We start from the raw sequence: 18912 nt of genomic DNA, 5'->3' as shown, positions 1-18912 counted from the left end.
GTCGTCCGCACAGAAGGGGTCTCACTCCCAGAAGGAACTATAGCAGACATACAGCACAGTTCCACAAGGGAATACCACAAGCAAATGGCAACCTCGATGAGGTCACAAGGAAAGGAACCACAGCCAAATACCTCCAACGAATAAGGCAAGTCCTGAAAAGCCAGCTCAATGGCAAGAACAAGATCCGTGCAATAAACAGCTATGCCTTACCAGTAATCAGATACCCTGCCGGAATAATTAGCTGGCCAATGGAAGAGATGATGGCCACGGATGTTAAGACTCGGAAGCTACTAACCATGCATGGAGGGTTCCACCCCAAATCCAGCACCCTGAGACTGTACACGAGCCGTAAGGAAGGAGGCAGGGGACTAGTGAGTGTGAGAGCCACTGTCTAGGACGAAACATCCAAGATCCATAAATACATCAAGGACAAAGCCTCAACGGACGATGTGCTCAGCGAATGTCTCAGACAATGGGGAACAGAGGACAAGGTGCTGGAGGAACCATCATGGGAGGACAAGCCCCTACATGGGATGTACCACTGACAAATAACTGAAGTGGCTGATATCAGGAAATCCTACCAATGGCTGGAAAAAGCTGGACTCAAGGACAGCACAGAGGCCCTCATCCTGGCTGCCTAGGAACAGGCCCTAAACACCAGAGCAATAGAGGCTCATATCTACCACACCAGACAAGACCCAAAGTGTAGGTTGTGCAAGGAGGCCTCTGAGACAGTCCAGCACATAACAGCAGGGTGCAAGATGCTGGCAGGGAATGCGTACATGGAACGACATAACTAAGTGGCGGGCATAGTGTACAGGAACATCTGTGCAGAATATGGACTGGAAGCCCCGAGATCAAAGTGGGGAACACCCCCAAAGGTGGTGGAGAATGACCGAGCTAAGATCCTGTGGGACTTCCAGATCCAGACAGACAAGATGGTAATGGCGAACCAACCGGACATTGTGGTGGTGGATAAAGAACAGAGGAAAGCCGTTGTGGTGGATGTAGCAATACCAAGTGACCACAACATCAGGAAAAAGGAGCATGAGAAACTGCAGAAATACCAGGGCCTCAGAGAGGAACTGGAGAAGGCCTGGAAGGTGAAGACCACAGTGGTGCCTGTGGTCATCGGGGCCCTCAGGGCAGTCACCCCCAAACTGGAGCAGTGGCTAAAACAGATCATCAGACATCTCAGTCCAGAATGTGCAGTTCTAGGCACAGCCAACATACTGCGCAGAACCCTCAAGCTCCCAGGCCTCTAGTAGAGGACCCGAGCTCAGAGGATGAAAGAGACCACCCATGGAGGGTGAGAAGGGAATTTTTTTTCTATATATATATGTGTGTATATATATATATATATATATATATATATATATATATATATATATATATATACACACACACACACACACATGGGGATGAACAATTAAATTAAATGTGTCCAACTCACAAAAATATGTTTGTTTCTTATCTGACCAATACTAATATAGTACAAAACAACTTTCATCAGCCGATTCTGATACGAATGCAGATACATGATATATATATATTGAGCATTGTTGCTCAATGGAGCTGAGCAACAATGCTCAGCTCCATTGTCGCCCTTTGTGGTTTTTATATATATATATATATATATATATATATATATATATATATATATATATATATATATATATATAGATAGATAGATAGATAGATAGATAGATAGATAGATAGATAGATAGATAGATAGATAGATAGATAGATAGATAGATAGATAGATAGCACCCTAAAGGAAACCACAAAAAATATATTTTATAGGATTTTCTTCATATCAACCGTCCTTTCTATATGACGTAGTTAATGATGAAAGAGAAAACTGTAACACTTTATTTGAAGGGGGGTGAATAAGACTGACATGACACTTTCATAAACATGACATAACACCTGTCAAGAACATGAATAAGCCTTCATGAATATTTATGATTGTTGTCATAAGGCGTCATTCGGTAAATTATGACACTTTTAATATAAAGTTGACATTATTCAATATGTCTTTGTTATGACAACTTGACATTAACCAAGAAATCATTACTGTTTAAACTTTACCTTTAATAACATAAAGTTACCTAATTTTTAAAGTGCAATCAGTAATACTTTTATAACAAATTTATAACAGTAATGATTTATTGATTAATGTCAAGTTTGTATTAAAAGTGTCATAATTTACCGAATGACGCTTTATGACAACAGTCATAAATATTCATGAAGGCTTATTCATGTTCATGACAGGAGTTATGTCATGTTTATGAAAGTGTCATGTCAGTCTTATTCACCCCCTTTCAAATAAAGTGTTACAGAGAAAACTGTTTAAGACTGAATAAAATGGATCTTTGGGATGCTTGACAGCATGACTCATGGACAGTTTACCTCATAGTCGAGGTCCAGGTGCTCAAACTCTCCATTAGTCCTGAACTGTTGAGTTTGGTGGTCCAATGTAAAATTTATATTTCTACGGTAACGCTCAATGGCAACAGAGTGCCAGTGACCATCATCTAATAAGCTTCCACTGGTTACAGAGGTGTGACCTTTAATCAGATTGTACTGACTGCTACCTGGAGAAAAGTAACAGAAACAACACAGGTGGTAAACATCCCACAAGTCATTTCTGAAAGATAATATATACAGTCCTTTCACCTTTTAATGTTCCTACCTAAGTTGATGCTCAGCTCCATTGTTGCCCTCTGAAGCTGCAGCAAGATGTAGTCTCCTTGCTGTCCCTCCCCATAAAGCAGCACACCATCTCTGGCAGTGGTTTTAAATTTTAGAGAAATAACATCTTTCACAGTTTTCATCTTTTTACTCCTGAAGCGATAAGAGATGATGCTATGGCCATCAAAATTGATAACATCAGCCCCTTTGAGACATAGGAAAAAGAAAGTCAGATTCAATATTTTGCATAAGGAATTAATCTGGAATCACAGACCAGCAAATGTCTAAGAGTGCTAACCTAAGAGTGTTGGTAGTTATTCATAAATTAGTTCTGCTTATATGAAAAAATATCCAGGTACTTTAAAAATTAAAGGGTCCAGTTAATTTTCAGCAATACACAATAATTGTATTATATTCAGGCTATCACAGTTCACAATTTTTACACAGTTGGTTCCTTTGTGCATTTCTACTTACAATATGAACAGCCATAGAGTTCCAAGCGGACTCCGATCCGCCCCTTTTGGCTCCAGTGCAGTGGGATGAAGCGGATGTAGCGGGCCACTATGGCATGTTGTAATTCTTCACGTACAACATCTTCACTGTTATTATTCCCCTTAAATGTCTGAAACACGTGATTAATATTAGGCTATTTTATGTTCTCTCATTTTTCTGCTGCAATAAAATACATTTCCATTGTTGTGTTTTGCTCTGTTTGGAGGAAAGGTTTCAAGGTCTTAGAAAATTTTACTTAGATTAGCTGGAAATACTGTTCTGTTACATGACATATATTATTTATATGTCATATACGTAACACGACATGTTACTTGATGTCAAGGTTCTTAGCATCAAGAATCTTGATGTTACCGGTTCTTTGTAGCTATCCACCAGCCTTTCGATGACTTAGAAAAAGAACAGTTTTGGGTTGTGACTGCTGAACTAAGTGATAAAAGTTCCTCGTCAGGTCCCTGCGAGTCAGTACAATAATCAATCCCTTTAATTTACTAAATAGCTAGAATGTATCAGACTGACAATTATGACCTGGAGTCACATAGCAGTCTTCTTCTTTTCCTTTTGGCTTTTTCCCTTTAGGGGTTGCCACAGCGAGCCATCCGTCTCCAGGTAACCCTATCTTCCGCATATTCTTCTATCACACCAACTACCTTCATGTCCTCTTTCACTCCATCCATAAATCTCCTCTTTGGTCTTCCTCTAGGTCTCTTTGCTGGCAGGTCCATCCTCAGCATACTTCTACCAATGTATTCAGTGTCTCTCCTCTGTACATGTCCAAACCATCTCAATCTGGCTTCTCGGATTTTATTTCCTACACATCTGACATGAGCTGTTCCTCTGATGTATTCAATTCTGATCTTATCCATCCTTGTCACTCCCAAAGAGAACCTCAACATCTTCATCTCTGCTACCTATAGCTCTGCCTCCTGCCTCTTCGTCATTGCCACTGTCTCTAAACCGAACAGCATTGCTGGTCTCACTACTGTCTTGTACACCTTTCCCTTCATTCTTGTTAATACTCTTTAATCACATATCACACCTGACACTTTTCTCCACCCAGTCCACTCTGCTTGGACACGTTTTTTCACTTCTTTTCCACATCCACCATTGTTCTGGACTGTTGACCCTAAGTACCGTATATTCTGCACTATAAGGCGTACCTAAAAACCTTCAATTTCCTCAAAAGCCAACAGTGTGCCTTATAATCCGGTGCGCCTTATATATGGACCAATATTGAGTCACAACAGGTATAGCAACTATGGTAAGCAGCCGCCAACTTCATTTTCGCCCGTAGAAGAGGAAGCGTGCGGTGCATGCTGGGATAGTTGACAGAACGCTGGTTTGTAATCTATTAATAAAGTTTGACTGACCCATCTACCTTCCGACAGTCTAGAATCAGGTCGTCTGCAGGTCATTTAGCACCACCTTCTCCACAACGGAGAAAGGTGACCATCGTCCAGCCACGCCCCGGCCCAGTCGTGGAAGGCTCTCCTCGCCGACCGGAGTCGGACTGTTTTGTTGACATTCCCTTTAGTGCAGCTCCATCTAGTGGATGCATAACGTAACTCCAGCCTCTACTGAAGCGTCTATTCTATGCGCCTTATAATGCGGTGCGCCTTATATATGAAAAAAGTTTTAAAATAAATACTGTACTTAAAATCGTTCACTTTCTTTATTTCTGTTCCCAGTAACCTCATGTCTCCACTTGGGTCTCTCTTGTTGACACACATGTATTCTGTCTTGCTATGGCTAACCTTCATTCCTCTCCTTTCCAGGACAAGCCTCCATCTCTCGAGATTTTCCTCCACTTGTTCTCTGCTCTCACCACAGATCACAATGTCATCTGCAAACATCACAGTCCATTTTCTTGGCATGAAACCATACTGCTGCTCACAGATGTCCACTTCTGACCTTGGTCTGGCTTCAACAACTCTTTCCCATAACTTCATTGAAAGACTCATCAACTTTATACCTCTGTAGTTGCCACAATTTTGGACACCTCCCTTGTTCTTGAAAATTGGTACCAGCACACTTCTCCTCCATTCCTCAGGCATCCTCTCACTCTCTAGGATCTCATTGAATAGCCTTGACAAAACCTCTACTGCTGGCTCTCCTAGACACTGCCATACCTCCACAGGTATGTCATCTGGACCAACTGCCTTTCCACTCTTCATCATTTTCAATGCCTTCCTGACTTCATCCTTACTAATCTTTGCTGCTTCCTGATTCACAGGCGCAGCTTCTTCTCCTCTTTGTTCTCTCTCAATTTTTTCATTCATCAACTTTTCAAAGTACTCCTTCCATCTTCTTATCACATTTTTTGCATCTGTCAGTAGAGTTCCATCTTGGTCCTTAATCACCCTAACCTGTTGTACATCCTTTCCATCTTTATCTCTCTGCCTTGCCAACCTATATAAGTCCTTCTCTCCCTCCTTACTCTCCAGCCTATTATACAAGTCAGTGTATGCACCTTGTTTGGCTTTAGCTACCTCTACCTTCATTTCTCCCTGTATTCTTAGTGACTCTCTTCGGTCCTCACATTGTCCCACTTCTTCTTGGCTGCTCTCTTTCTCTGTACCCATATTTGCACTTCCTTATTCCACCACCAAGTCTCCTTGTCAACTTACCTTCCAGAAGACATACGTAGTACTCTCCTACCTATCTTCCTGATAACATGAGCAGTGATCAATATAGTAATCAATACAGTAATCAATCCCTTTAATTTACTAAATGGCTAAAAATGTATCAGACTGACAGTTATGACCTGGAGTCACACAGCACTATATGTGAGAAAATACTGCTATCAGAGTAAACTGAGAGCTCAAATTTTTTGCAATCTCTGAGGCTGATTTTTGCAATTCCAGAGGCTGAAATTAATTTATTAATTTATTAAGGAATTAATTTATTGAGACTAGTTTTAAATCTTCCACAATTAAAGGACTACTGAATATTTTCTTAAGTTTCTGAAATTTGATAGTACCACACAAAGAAAAGTTTGAATATAGTGAAAAACCCAATGCTTTGTCACTCATTTCAAAAAGTGAAACTTATGTATTATAAAGATTCATTCCACATAGAGTAAAATATTTTATTTCTGTAGTTTCTGTTGCAATAAATTATATTGTATTTCTATTTCTTGTAATTAGATGATTGGTGTTCCAGTCAGCAGTGCTCACCATCTATTTCAAGGTTCTTTATTATTAGATTCTTAAAAAGTTATGTTTTATGGAAGACATACCAGTTAGTGTTAAGTTACACATTATCACTTAGTTGTCATTATTTCAGAACAAAAGACATTAACAGATCATGCAGCATAATGATTGCATGGGGTTTAGAGACAGAATGTTAACTCTGCTAGAGGGTTACATTTACTCAAGTAGTTATGCTTTATTTTGTGTGTTGTTATGACTGAACCATATTTCTGATGGCTTTTGATATTGTTTTGTAATGAATTGGAGATATTTTAGGATACTTGAAATTAATATGGATTTTAATTGGCTGCATTTAAATTAAACCTGTTTTTGCTTAAAGAATAAGATGACATTTGCTGTAAATTTGATGATATATCAATAAAATGAACTAACTTAATTTAAAATAAAACTGTTCAAACTACATGCGTCTCTGTGTGACAAGACTGCTTTTTTTCTGCAAATAAAATTTTCATTTTAATCTTACCCAAATGTTTCCATCCTTTAAATATGGTCTCCAGTTGTTGGCTGCGTCACTATAAAGCAGCTGGTACTGACTTGTCCAGTCGGAGCTTCTGTAGCGTCCCTGAGTTGCAATGGAAACTACTTGCTTCCTAGAGCCCAGGTCTACCTGCAGCCACTGGTAACGATTTGTATCCAAGGGTGACCAGCCTCCAGCGCCTCGGTGTTGGGTTGTTCAGAGTGAGAAATGTTAAAAACAGGGGAGGAAGAAAAAAAATAATAATTCATCTACTCCTACAGTTTCTCTGAGGTATGACTCAGTTTCCACAAAGATTTCTCCTGTTTTTATCTAATCCATTTGTCTTTCCTTAACTAATGGCTCTATTCTCATTGCTATGGAGCTCATGAACATTTTATCTCTGCTTTCAACAAATTCACTGTTGCTATAATCAAGGCCAAAAACACAAACTCCTGACAAGAGCCATGACTCAATCAATCTAACCATTGAGCAGTGAGTGTGCTACAATAAAATGTGAATTGGCAATAGGCAAGCTCCAGATCCAGGTGTTTATATTTAGCTAAAAAAAACCATAACATCTAGGAAAAAATATTTCTAACCATATTTACACTTTCTTTTAGTGTTTTTTCTTACACTAGTGGTCTTTATTTACAGTTTCCATGAAGCAAAGGACCAAAGGTTGGGAACTGAACTCCAGACAGGGGCGTCCGCTTTCCCTATATATCACTTACCACTCTAAGCTCCAGGTCTAGAGATTGGAGGGCTTCTTTACCATCTCTTAGATTTAAGTCGAGACTCCGGCTTAGCCTCTCCAAAACAATAATACTTTGAGTCAGGAAAAGCTTGTTGGAGAATTTGAAACCAGCCACTGGCGAGCAAAGAACAAAAAAAAAAAAAAACACGCTCAATTTGAGTTCTTCACTAACATCTTGTTTTGAGATGTGCAGGCACATGCAGGGGGTGGGGGTCTAGGGGTGCTTGAGCACCTGCCCCTTTTGCTCCTTGCCCCGAAGTGCCCTTTTGGTCATTTTTTTTGTATTATTATTTCCTAAGCCCTCTTCTGACACATAATAACATGTACTAAAAGTATTAGTTTTTTTGTTGGGGTTTTTTGTACAACATAATAAGCCGGTCACCTTGTTACCTTTGATCTTTTGCCCATGACACATGACGCAGTTGCCTCTCGCACAGTGAGATAAGGCGGCTAACTGCGGAGCTCAACGTACCGAACGTTCCAGATTACAGAACAGTTTTTGGTGAATTAAAAAAAAAAAAAAAAAACGTGTTTGGTGAATAAAGTGGAGAAGACTTGCTAAGTAGCAAAAACGTTTCTGCTTCAGCACGGAGTAGCGGTTTAAGCAGAGAGGTAATGAAATACAACAGACACTGACAGGCCTCTGCGTCTGCCTTTCTCTGAAGAACTACTGAGCGGGAGGAAACAGCCAGGTGAGGAAAAACTGTTCTTATCTATTGATTCAGTGTTTTTATCATACAGACATTAGGCTGTCTTCAATGTATCTTGAAGGAGAATAGCACTTCAATAAAAGTCCAACAAAGATATTCATTTAGAATTAAAAGTAATTCACCCTGAACTACTATGATAGATATAATGTATGTAATAAAAGTGTGTCATTAATGAAGGGGATAAAACTCAATCCAGACTTTAAGTAAGTTTAGGGTCTGTTTCGCGGAGTATGCAGTTAAATTTTTTCCCCAATTATGCAATGAAAAAAAAAAAACTAACCTCAGTTAAGTAAAATAAAATTGCAATCAAAACTTTTGGAATTGTAATGATTCCTTTAAAAAAAAATAAACGTTTTGTTAAAAAACTTTTTTTTTAATTAAATAACTAATTTTTGTCTTGTGAACTGAAAAAGTTATTTGCCAAACAAACTTTTATTTGCACACATCAGAAATCTTTTGTTGCAATTTTGGGCCCTGTCCCTGACGTCATGTGAGAATCACAAGCAAAACTTGACTGTCATGACACTTTCATAAACATGACATAACACATGTCATAAACATGAATAAGCCTTCATGAATATTTATGACTGTCATAAAGCGTCATTTGGTAAATTATGACACTTTTAATACAAAGTTGACATTATTCAAAATGTCTTTGTTATGACAACTTGACATTAACCAAGAAATAATTATTGATATAAATTTGTTATAAAAGTATTACTGTTTAAAGTTTACCTTTAATAACAAAGTTACCTGATTTTTAAAGTACAATCAATAATACTTTTATAACAAATTTATATCAGTAATGATTTCTTGGTTAATGTCAAGTTGTCATAACAAAGACATTTTGAATAATGTCAACTTTGTATTAAAAGTGTCATAATTTACCGAATGATGCTTTATGACAACAGTCATAAATATTCATGAAGGCTTATTCATGTTCATGACATGCGTTACGTCATGTTTATGACAGTGTCATGACAGTGTTATTCACCCCCCTTCACCAAAAGATTTATGACATGCGCAAATAAGTTTGTTTTGCAAAAAAAAAAAAAAAAAAAAGTGTGATTTTAATTTTAAAAAAAGTTTTTTAAGCAAAACTCAGTAGGCTTTTCTCATGGTGACATGCATTAACAATTCAATATTTGCTTTTGGGGTTTTTTTTTTCTTTTTTTCTGCAGTTCCACATTAAAGTTTGATGTAGCTCTGCTTTCCTGTACGGACCATCTTCATCTCCATTGCAAGTGTAGCGATCAGGCAGCTTTTTTGATAGATTACAGTCGACTAAAAGGTAGCATTGTGCCCTTGTTTATATTTTTAATAATGTAATTCTGTAAAGACAAAATATGTCTGGTGGTCTTGCTCTGATTTACATATCTTGCTAAATTGCGGGTTTGAATATTGCAATACTTTCCTATAACAAAATAGACCTGCAGAAAGAAATTACTAATAAAATATCTTACATATGCATAGTTGTATGTTCTATATAGAGATTTTCCTTAGCTTTGATTGTATATCTCACAATTTTGTAATTTATCATTGTTTATTAAACTCTGAAAGCTGTGTGGCTTTAATATTCTGTCCTAGAATGCGGTTAGATGTGCCCTTTTTTTGAGCACCTGCCCCTTTAGTGGTCTCTGCACGGCCCTGGAGATGTGTGTCTTCTTTTAAGTCAAGTCAGAGAAACATGACAAATCTCCTGCCAATACGGAGAAACAGATTATTAAAACTTATTTTCTTGAACTCACTTCCTAGTCTGACCTCACTGTGGATATATACTTCAGATCAACAGTCCACATCTGAATGAGAAGTCATGATGGTATGATAAATTATTTGGTAACTGGATCCTGAAACGAATTATCATCCTTGGTAGATTCTGACTTTTTTTGCCTTAAGTGAGGCAGACTACTATCCTGACCCTAGACCAGTGTTTCTCAATTCTGGTCCTCAGGGACCATTGCCCTGCATATTTTAGATGTGTTCCTTTTCTAGACCACCTGATTGCATGCAATCAAGTATTGCAGAAGAATGACTTATTAAAGTTAGGTGTGTGGCAGTAGGGAAACATCTGAAACATGCCATTCAGTGGTCCCTGAAGACCAGAACTGAGAAACATTACCCTAGACCAGTACTTCTCAAATAGTGGGACGCGCCCCCCCCCAGAGGGGCGTGGCGAAGTGGGGGGGGGGCTCGGCTCGAGAAGCAGGACTTTATAATTGTTATTCATGTTAACTGATAAACAAGCCTCCGGTCAATAGGTGGCAGCACTGTTCAAACTAATCAACAGCCTGCCTGTTCAAGCTAGTAGAAGTAGCCACAGCACTGTTGTAAACGGAGCAGAAGAAAAAAACAACAAAAAAACGAAGCTAAGGATACAGGCGCGGATGTTTTGAAATATATCTATCTAGAGGAGAGATGGAGAAGTTTGATAGTGAAAAGAAAAAAAGCAGCAGAGGTCAGTGGCCAGGATAAGAGATTCTTATTTTCGAATACAAGAATACAGTCATAAAACTACTAGAACCCAGTCTTATCAACAGAGTAATTTAAAGACGCAATATTGCCAGAAGAAAGTCGTTATATTAAAAAGCTTCGATAGAGTGATATGCAACGTGACCCGCTCAGCAAGTCTGGTTCTTTCTGTTAAATAAAAAGTTGTGTAAGCAATGGTTTCAAAGACCTGGGGCTGAAAATTTGCTTCTGATGTGCTAAAACATTTAGTACTTAGTAATTTGTTAAACCAGTACCAACTATAACCTTACAGGATCTGTATTCCGCAATTTAGCGCACTATGGTGAAAAGCTGTCATAAAATTAGTCTTTATTCTCGTCCAACTTTACTCATATTTAAAACACAAATCAAAAACTCAGAGCCTGGCACTTATACTCCATCATAAGCAAGTAACTGTAGCTCGCAGAAAAAGGCCAGGGAATAGACAAAACCTGTCTTTTTATTGTTAATGCAAAACTGTTATAAACTTTTCATTTCTTCTCATCTGACAAGCAATATTAGCAATATTGCTGCAAAATTTTCCACAATAAATGTTAAGAACTATATACCTTGTGGAAAACTAAACTGAAGAAGCTGACAATCAGTGCTTACAGTTCTAAAAAGTTTTACTATATTAAGTCTAAAAATGCAAATCCCAGTGAATCATTTGCACTTTTTCAAACTGAGTAGTCTTAATTAATTGTTAGTGATTCACTCATAAACTGATTTTGGAAATTATTTTGAGGCTGACAATAATAAAACAGCGGTTTTGATAATAAGGTCATACAATGTTGGAGCCAGTGGTTTGTACAATAAATTATTAAATATGAACAGATTTCGCAATTTAATAGTATTTAAATTCTGGGGAGGGAAGGGCACTGAGCAGGGGGGGGGTCGCAAAAAAAATTATGATCCCTAGAGGGGGCATGACAGAAAATAATTGAGAAACACTGCTGTAGACCGATCAAAGTCATGAACATAGAAAGCAGTTTTAGCGTCTTCTGAGGTTTTCTCAATAGAAGTTTCAAACACAACATTTACTGACTTTTATTGCAGACTTAATTTCCAGTTGACAGAACAGAATTACTAAAGTCAGGTCAGACCTGAAGGGAAAATATTAAAAGCGCAAGGGGGCAGAAAATACAACATCCATTCATGTTGTAGACAGAATATAAGCTCTGTCCTGTCCTATGTCCAGTTACATAAGCCTTTATCCAGGATTGTCACTTTGGAACATTTCAGAACATCCTGTCATTGTGTAATCTATTTGTGTTTGGAATGTTTTACAAAACACTGAGGAGTTAAAATTGATCTATCAATGTTATACCTCCAATTCACCACCAGGGGTAATAATAAACCCACAGCCACTATGAATTATAAGGCGTAATGCTATTGCAAAAAAGGTGAGATGTAGAGCAAAGCAGACAACAATAATTGTACAGTCTGAGTGAACTCAGTGCAGAGACATGCAGTGTATGTCTGACTTCAGTAATGTGCAGTACACAGTTGATTGCTAAATATTACAGTAATCATACTAATTTATAATGAGCCCCCATTTTACTCAGGTTTCTCTAATGTCCTCGCCACCCGCTTTGAGCATTAGTTGGCACAGCAGTTGAGGTGCAGGGTATTAGTCCAAGAGGATGTGAGTTCAAACCCTTTGTAAGACAAACATAATTGACATAGGCATGCATGGTTGTAAAAACTGTGAACTTCCATTTAACTGGTCAACTGTATGATTTGAGAGCAGAATCGAAATGTATAGACTACATATTGCAGCCTCCCGTCCAAGCAGTTCCTCCTGTTGCTGTACTCACATTGAAATCACAATGGTGTTTTGAATAATTATGCAGCTTTACATTGATTGAATATAGAAGATGTAGGCTAGTGGCATCTGCTCCTCGCTCTACTGTTTTTAATTGTCTCTGCTCTCCGATCCATTAAGAATATTAAAATATCACCCCTACAAACTTAAAGACACCCTCATCTTAAACCAATTATGTAAGCAAAAGCTTCAATAAAACAGTAGATACAAGGAATGAACATTATTAGAAAAGGGAATCAATGTTCACACAGCATCAGGAATTGCAAAGTGCTTGACATTACACTGCCATACCTTGTATTCTGTTGAGCTTAGCAAAAGCGGCTGCATATCCTCTGCCATATTCTGATGAGCTGTTGAAGGATTTGATGGGAAGGGGTGTTACCAAGCTGTCATCACACTTCCCTAAACCAGCAAGATAAAAAAAAAAAGCAAAGATCACCTTCAGCAGTAAGCTGTCTATTCTGTAATAGCAGCTGCAAGGTGACTAGTTTGAGACAGAAATCATCTACACACTAAGTAAAGGAAATAAACAATGACATTTCATCACAATGTCTGGAATTTTAGGTCACTAGAATCAGAATATAAAAGTACTTTCTCATCAACAAAATTACATTTACATTTTGTCTAAAAATAGTCAAACTTCTGATAGGTTTCCAAAATAGTTTTGAGCAACTGCTGTATTTTTTTTCTGGAGCAAATAGAGTGGCTGAACTCTGGGAGGTTATCATGTTGTTACTGAACAAGGTGAAAAACCTTTCCTATTCACTTCAGAAGAAGCTAGAAGTGTAAAGGTGATAAGAAAAGGCAAAACTGTTGTATTTTTTTTCTGATTTATCCTATTCACATATCAACTGAATAGGTTCAACTCAGTCCATATCAGCCAGTCTTTCTCGTGGCTGGCTGGAAATGGACTGGGGGGAGGGGGTGGGGCAAAAATTTATTCTTTTGTTTTCTGAGATAAATGGCAGATTTATTAAGTTCTTTGTTTCTTTTCCCTTTTCATATTGATATTATTTAAATACAAACGTTTCTTCAATGATTTTTTTTTTCGGGGGGAGGGGGCTGGGGGATTCTAGACTTTTCCAAGATTGGAGGGCTCCGGACCCCCTTCGGAATTTACGCCTATGGGCGCCATGAAGGATTGAGCAGGTGTTCTAACTATCTGTGCTACCCATCAAACTTTGACGAGGTAGCACCGATATACCGGCCCTGCCTCTGTGTTTTCTATGGGAAGCAGCTTCTGCTTCTTTCGTTCTTGATGAATGAAAGTATCGCGCGGTTGGTGATGCTGGGCCGCTGATCTCGTTCAACGGACCACCCTGCACAGTCCGCTGCTCTGTTCTCAATACAAAAAACTGTCTGCATATATTGCAGGAAAAAGCTCTGTGTGTGTGTGTGTGTGTGTGTGTGTGTGTGTGTGTGTGTGTGTGTGTGTGTGTGTGTGTGTGTGTGTGTGTGTGTGTGTTGGAGAGAGAGAGAAAAATTATAGTATACTTACGGGATGCTGACCATGCGCCATTAGATGTGATGATGAGAGACGTAACTAGCAGCATTAACAATCCAGTCAAAGCGGACATCTTCACAGAAAAGGAACAACAAAGACGAAAACAGAGTGGTTCCAGGTGTCTCTCCCTGCCCCCCGTTAACAGTGTAACACAGCAGACTTCTTTTTCTCTCTGCGATGAAACAGAATGGATGTCTGCCTCGCTTAGCTTGCAGCCTATTGCCTTGTTTCCCTCTAACAAACACCAAAAACCCAAGAAAGATTGGTCCACACCGTTCAGTCTCTGTTCAGACCGCTGTCGGGCTTCGGCTTCATTGTCAGGCAGACAGGCAAAGAGACAGAAGGTGTCCAATCAAAGGAAAGGACACCATCCACCCCTACCCCCTTACGATATGGTACAGCCCATAATGTATAATGATACTAAAGCTCCTGAAGGGCTCAGATTCAGGACGGGCCGAGATGTTATTACAGTACATAACAAGAGGGAGTTTAAAGCTCTGCAAGATGTAAGACAAAGAACTGTTAAAATTTAACACATCAAGAACACGACTCAGAAAAGAAAAACTAGACCTAGCTGCAAAGGGGTTTGTTTGTTATAAGCAGAGATGTCCGGTGCTGCCGCTGCTTTGTAATGCCTTCCTCTAATCGGACCACTTTTTCGGTAACGAATAATCTAACGAGTTCGTATTTCAAATCCAGTAATCAGATTAAAGTTATTTATCCAAATCACTGCGCATTAATATTTTCTTTTGTATTTATTTTTATTCCTTCTGTGCGTCTTTGGGAGAGACTCTGTGACAGTTAGCAAGACAGAAACATGAACAGTGCATGGAGATGCACATTTTGTTGCTGGAAAAACAGAAATGTCGTCAAGCCCAACTGTTATTTGTGGCTTTTGTCTTGTTTTTTCTAAACTCATAAAAAATAATGATTCACCGGTCGCGTTTTTTGGGGGACTTGTGTTTGAACGTGAAGTTGCTCATTTGAGCTTGGAAATGAGCAGAAATACATAATCAGCCCCAGAATATTTAAAATACTATTCTAAACAACGTTGTTGGAAGGTGTCCTTTATTTTCCATTAATACAGAAAATGAACCTCTAAACGTTGCATCACTGACAGGCGGTGGTGTATATGTTTCCTAACTGTGGCTAAAGCTGCTGCTAGCTGGTTTACTCATGATCGGAGGCTGGTTCCTTTGAATACAGTTGGAGAATGGTAAATTGACAATGACTAATAACGGTTATCTAACACGTAAACACTGTTTTATAAAATACAGAAAGTGAACCTCTAAACGTTACAGCACTGACAGAGAGTATATTTTTTCCTAAATGTGGCTAAAGCTGCTGCTAGGTGGTTTACTCTCCGATCGGAGGCTGTTTATTTTATACACAGTTAGAGAATGGTGAATTTACAATGATTAATAACAGCTATCTAATACTTAAATGCTGTTATTATTAAACTTACCTTTTATTATATCCTTAAGATTATGAGAATGCAGGAATTTTTCAGCTTGGTTCCCAAGGCAAAATCACACCGGAAGTAAAGATACCCAGTTTTGAGTTATGGCGGCCATTGTCTGACGTCACTGTGAAAAGGGTCTATCTAGGTATTATATTTAAGAGTCTGCCATTGTTTGATGATGTCATTAGAAGAAAATAAGATAGAAAATACAAAGCATAGTTTTCTCTCAGTAACACTGCAACTTCTTAAAGACTAAGTTGGTCTTTGAAAACACTTTTGCTTTCAAAGACAAGCGATGGCCAAATTTAGCCTCCGGAAGCAATGACGCTAGCCCTTTGCTTGAGAAGGACCTCGCTGCAGTAAACAGAAAGGGGCGGGGACGGACCACTGTCAGTCTCATACCTTATTTGGAAATGGGACCATTGCAATCCGGAAGTGAAGGGGGCGATATGTCCTATACTTCCGTTTTTATTTGCTTTTGAAATCTGTGATATATTTTCACATTTAGGAAGGAGTTTAACTCTCAGAATGTATTTGAACTTCTTTTTTTATTTACTTCACGGCAGCTCACAGTTTTTAGCAAATTCTGTAGCTTTTGGTGGTGTACTTCTAAATCTGCTCCTTAGTCGCATCTTTTCGGACTTGCGACAGCCTCTAGTGGCGTGGGTGTGGTAACACATCTAATCTAATTGCATTACTAAATCAGAATACCGCAAAGTCTTTATTACTTATTATTAATTCTGGCATTACAGGAACAGTAAAAGATAAATTTCCTCACAAAAGAACATACTTTTAATTTTCTTAAGGAAGTAGAGGTAATGAAATGACAAACAGTACTTTCATATATTATAAATAATACCTATCTCCATCAATTATGGTAGGAACAAAAGACATAAGGAGACATGAAAAATAACATGATCAACTATAATATAAATACCATTCGCAATGTATACATAAGAAATTTAATTGAGCAAAAGTAAATAAACAAATGAATTATACGGTGGCCCTGAGGTGCAAAACACTACAACATTAACGAAGCACAATTACAAATGCCAAATTCACTACAACATTAACAAAAACACAACGACATTAACCAAAACACAACGTCATTAAGGAAAACACAACAACATTAAGAAAACTGGAAAGGTAAGTCCCAGTGGAGACCTAAGAAATCGCTGATTGGACTACAGCTCGTTAGAAAACGGAAAAGGTAGGTCCTAGTGGGAGACCTAAGAAATCGCTGATTGGACTACAGCTCGTTTTACTTCTGAACCGGAAGTTTTTCTGGAGACCCTTTTCACAGTGATGTCAGACAATGGGCACCATAACTCGAAGAGGTGTATCTTTACTTCTGGTGTGATTTTGCCTCGGAAAACCTGACTGAAAAATTCACGGATACTCATTATCTTAAGGATATACTAAACGGTAAGGTTAATTTCAACAGCATTTAAGTGTTAGCCGTTATTACTCATTGTCAATCCACCATTCTCTAACTGTGTTTATAATAAACAGCCTCCGATTGGAGAATAAACCAGCTAGCAGCAGCTTTAGCCACAGTTGGGAAAATATATACACCGCTGTCAGTGCTGTATTAAGTTTCACTAAAATCACTGACATCTTCCAACAGTTCTTTAGAAAAGCATTTTAAATATTGACTTAAGCGCCATCTGCCAAATAATTTACATATTCTCATGTCATTCATAATTTCTCATATTGTTTTGTTCATCTTTCTCAGCAGTAACCTACCTAACAACCTACCATATCTGAGATGGTCTTGTTCCTCTGTCCATGGCAGGTTCAGTCAATCAGCTGTGGGACATCTGCTGCCTAACGCCAAACTATCATGGGCCTCTTGATTTAAAAGGAGAAACCAGTACAGAGCCTCCATGCTCCTGCAAGTCACACTTCTTGGATGAACACTCAATACTGCCAGCAGCTGTGTTAGAAATGACATCTTTGTGTATCTATCCTTTAATTAATATCTATATGTATCTGTTAATAAATTGATGTTGTGTAGAGTTTTGTAAAAAATATTGTAAATAGCTTCTTTTTGTAAATTTTGCACATCTGGCAACAAAATATGTGGAGGAGAGGAAATGATAAAATTAAAGCTGCCATTGTGGAACAAAGACATAAGGTTTGTGGCCGTTTCTTGCAAACATCTATGTAATAATTATATTAAACATTGTACATGGATTCATATATATATATATATATATATATATATATATATATATATATATATATATATATATATATATATATATATATATAAAATAAATTCCCTTCTCACCCTCCGCGGATGGTCTCTTTTTCATCCTCTGAGCTCGGGTCCTCTACCAGAGGCCTGGGAGCTTGAGGGTTCCTCCAGTACCTTGGCTGTGCCTAGAACTGCATATTTCTGGACTGAGATGTCTGATGTTGTTCCTGGGATCTGTTTGAGCCACTGCTCCAGTTTGGGGGTGACTGCCCCGAGGGCCCCGATGACCACAGGCACCACTGTGGTCTTCACCTTCCAGGCCTTCTCCAGTTCCTCTCTGAGGCCCTGGTATTTCTCCAGTTTCTCCTGCTACTTTTTCCTGATGTTGTAATCACTTGGTATTGCTACATCCACCACAACGGCTTTCCTCTGTTCTTTATCCACCACCACAATGTCCGGTTGGTTCGCCATTACCATCTTGTCTGCCTGGATCTGGAAGTCCCACAGGATCTTAGCTCGGTCATTCTCCACCACCTTTGGGGGTGTTCCCCACTTTGATCTCGGGGCTTCCCGTCCATATTCTGCACAGAAGTTCCTGTACACTATGCCCGCCACTTAGTTATGTCGTTCCATGTACGCATTCCCTGCCAGCATCTTGCACCCTGCTGTTATGTGCTGGACTGTCTCAAGAGGCCTCCTTGCGCAACCTACACCTTGGGTCTTGTCTGGTGTAGTAGATATGAGCCTCTATTGCTCTGGTGTTTAGGGCCTGTTCCTAGGCAGTCAGGATGAGGGCCTCTGTGCTGTCCTTGAGTCCAGCTTTTTCCAGCCATTGGTAGGATTTCCTGATATCAGCCACTTCAGTTATTTGTCAGTGGTACATCCCATGTAGGGGCTTGTCCTCCCATGATGGTTCCTCCAGCACCTTGTCCTCTGTTCCCCATTGTCTGAGACATTCGCTGAGCACATCGTCCGTTGAGGCTTTGTCCTTGATGTATTTATGGATCTTGGATGTTTCGTCCTGGACAGTGGCTCTCACACTCACTAGTCCCCTGCCTCCTTCCGTACGGCTCGTGTACAGTCTCAGGGTGCTGGAT

At 39.0% G+C, this 18912-nt stretch overlaps 1 protein-coding gene across 1 annotated transcript in view; it reads right to left on the bottom strand.

Annotated features, from left to right (window-relative positions):
- Positions 1-14241, bottom strand: part of cntnap2b (contactin associated protein 2b) — a 91621-nt gene extending 77380 nt beyond the window's left edge. Inside the window, exons 1-6 of the mRNA XM_088014432.1 lie at positions 14148-14241; positions 12941-13051; positions 6880-7073; positions 3169-3316; positions 2696-2899; positions 2413-2597 (exon numbers count right to left, since the gene is read on the bottom strand). Of these exons, the coding sequence (XP_087870558.1) occupies positions 2413-2597; positions 2696-2899; positions 3169-3316; positions 6880-7073; positions 12941-13051; positions 14148-14226 (921 nt within the window). The 5' untranslated portion in view covers positions 14227-14241. The remainder of the gene's footprint in view (positions 1-2412; positions 2598-2695; positions 2900-3168; positions 3317-6879; positions 7074-12940; positions 13052-14147) is intronic.
- Between the last annotated feature and the right edge of the window lie 4671 nt (positions 14242-18912).

The sequence above is a fragment of the Poecilia mexicana genome, unplaced genomic scaffold (genome assembly GCF_051168715.1).
Source record: "Poecilia mexicana isolate PSO_F unplaced genomic scaffold, ASM5116871v1 scaffold_17, whole genome shotgun sequence".
Taxonomy (NCBI): Eukaryota; Metazoa; Chordata; class Actinopteri; order Cyprinodontiformes; family Poeciliidae; genus Poecilia; species Poecilia mexicana.
Note: the sequence above shows the minus strand (reverse complement) of the source record. Positions and strands in the feature narration are given on the sequence as shown.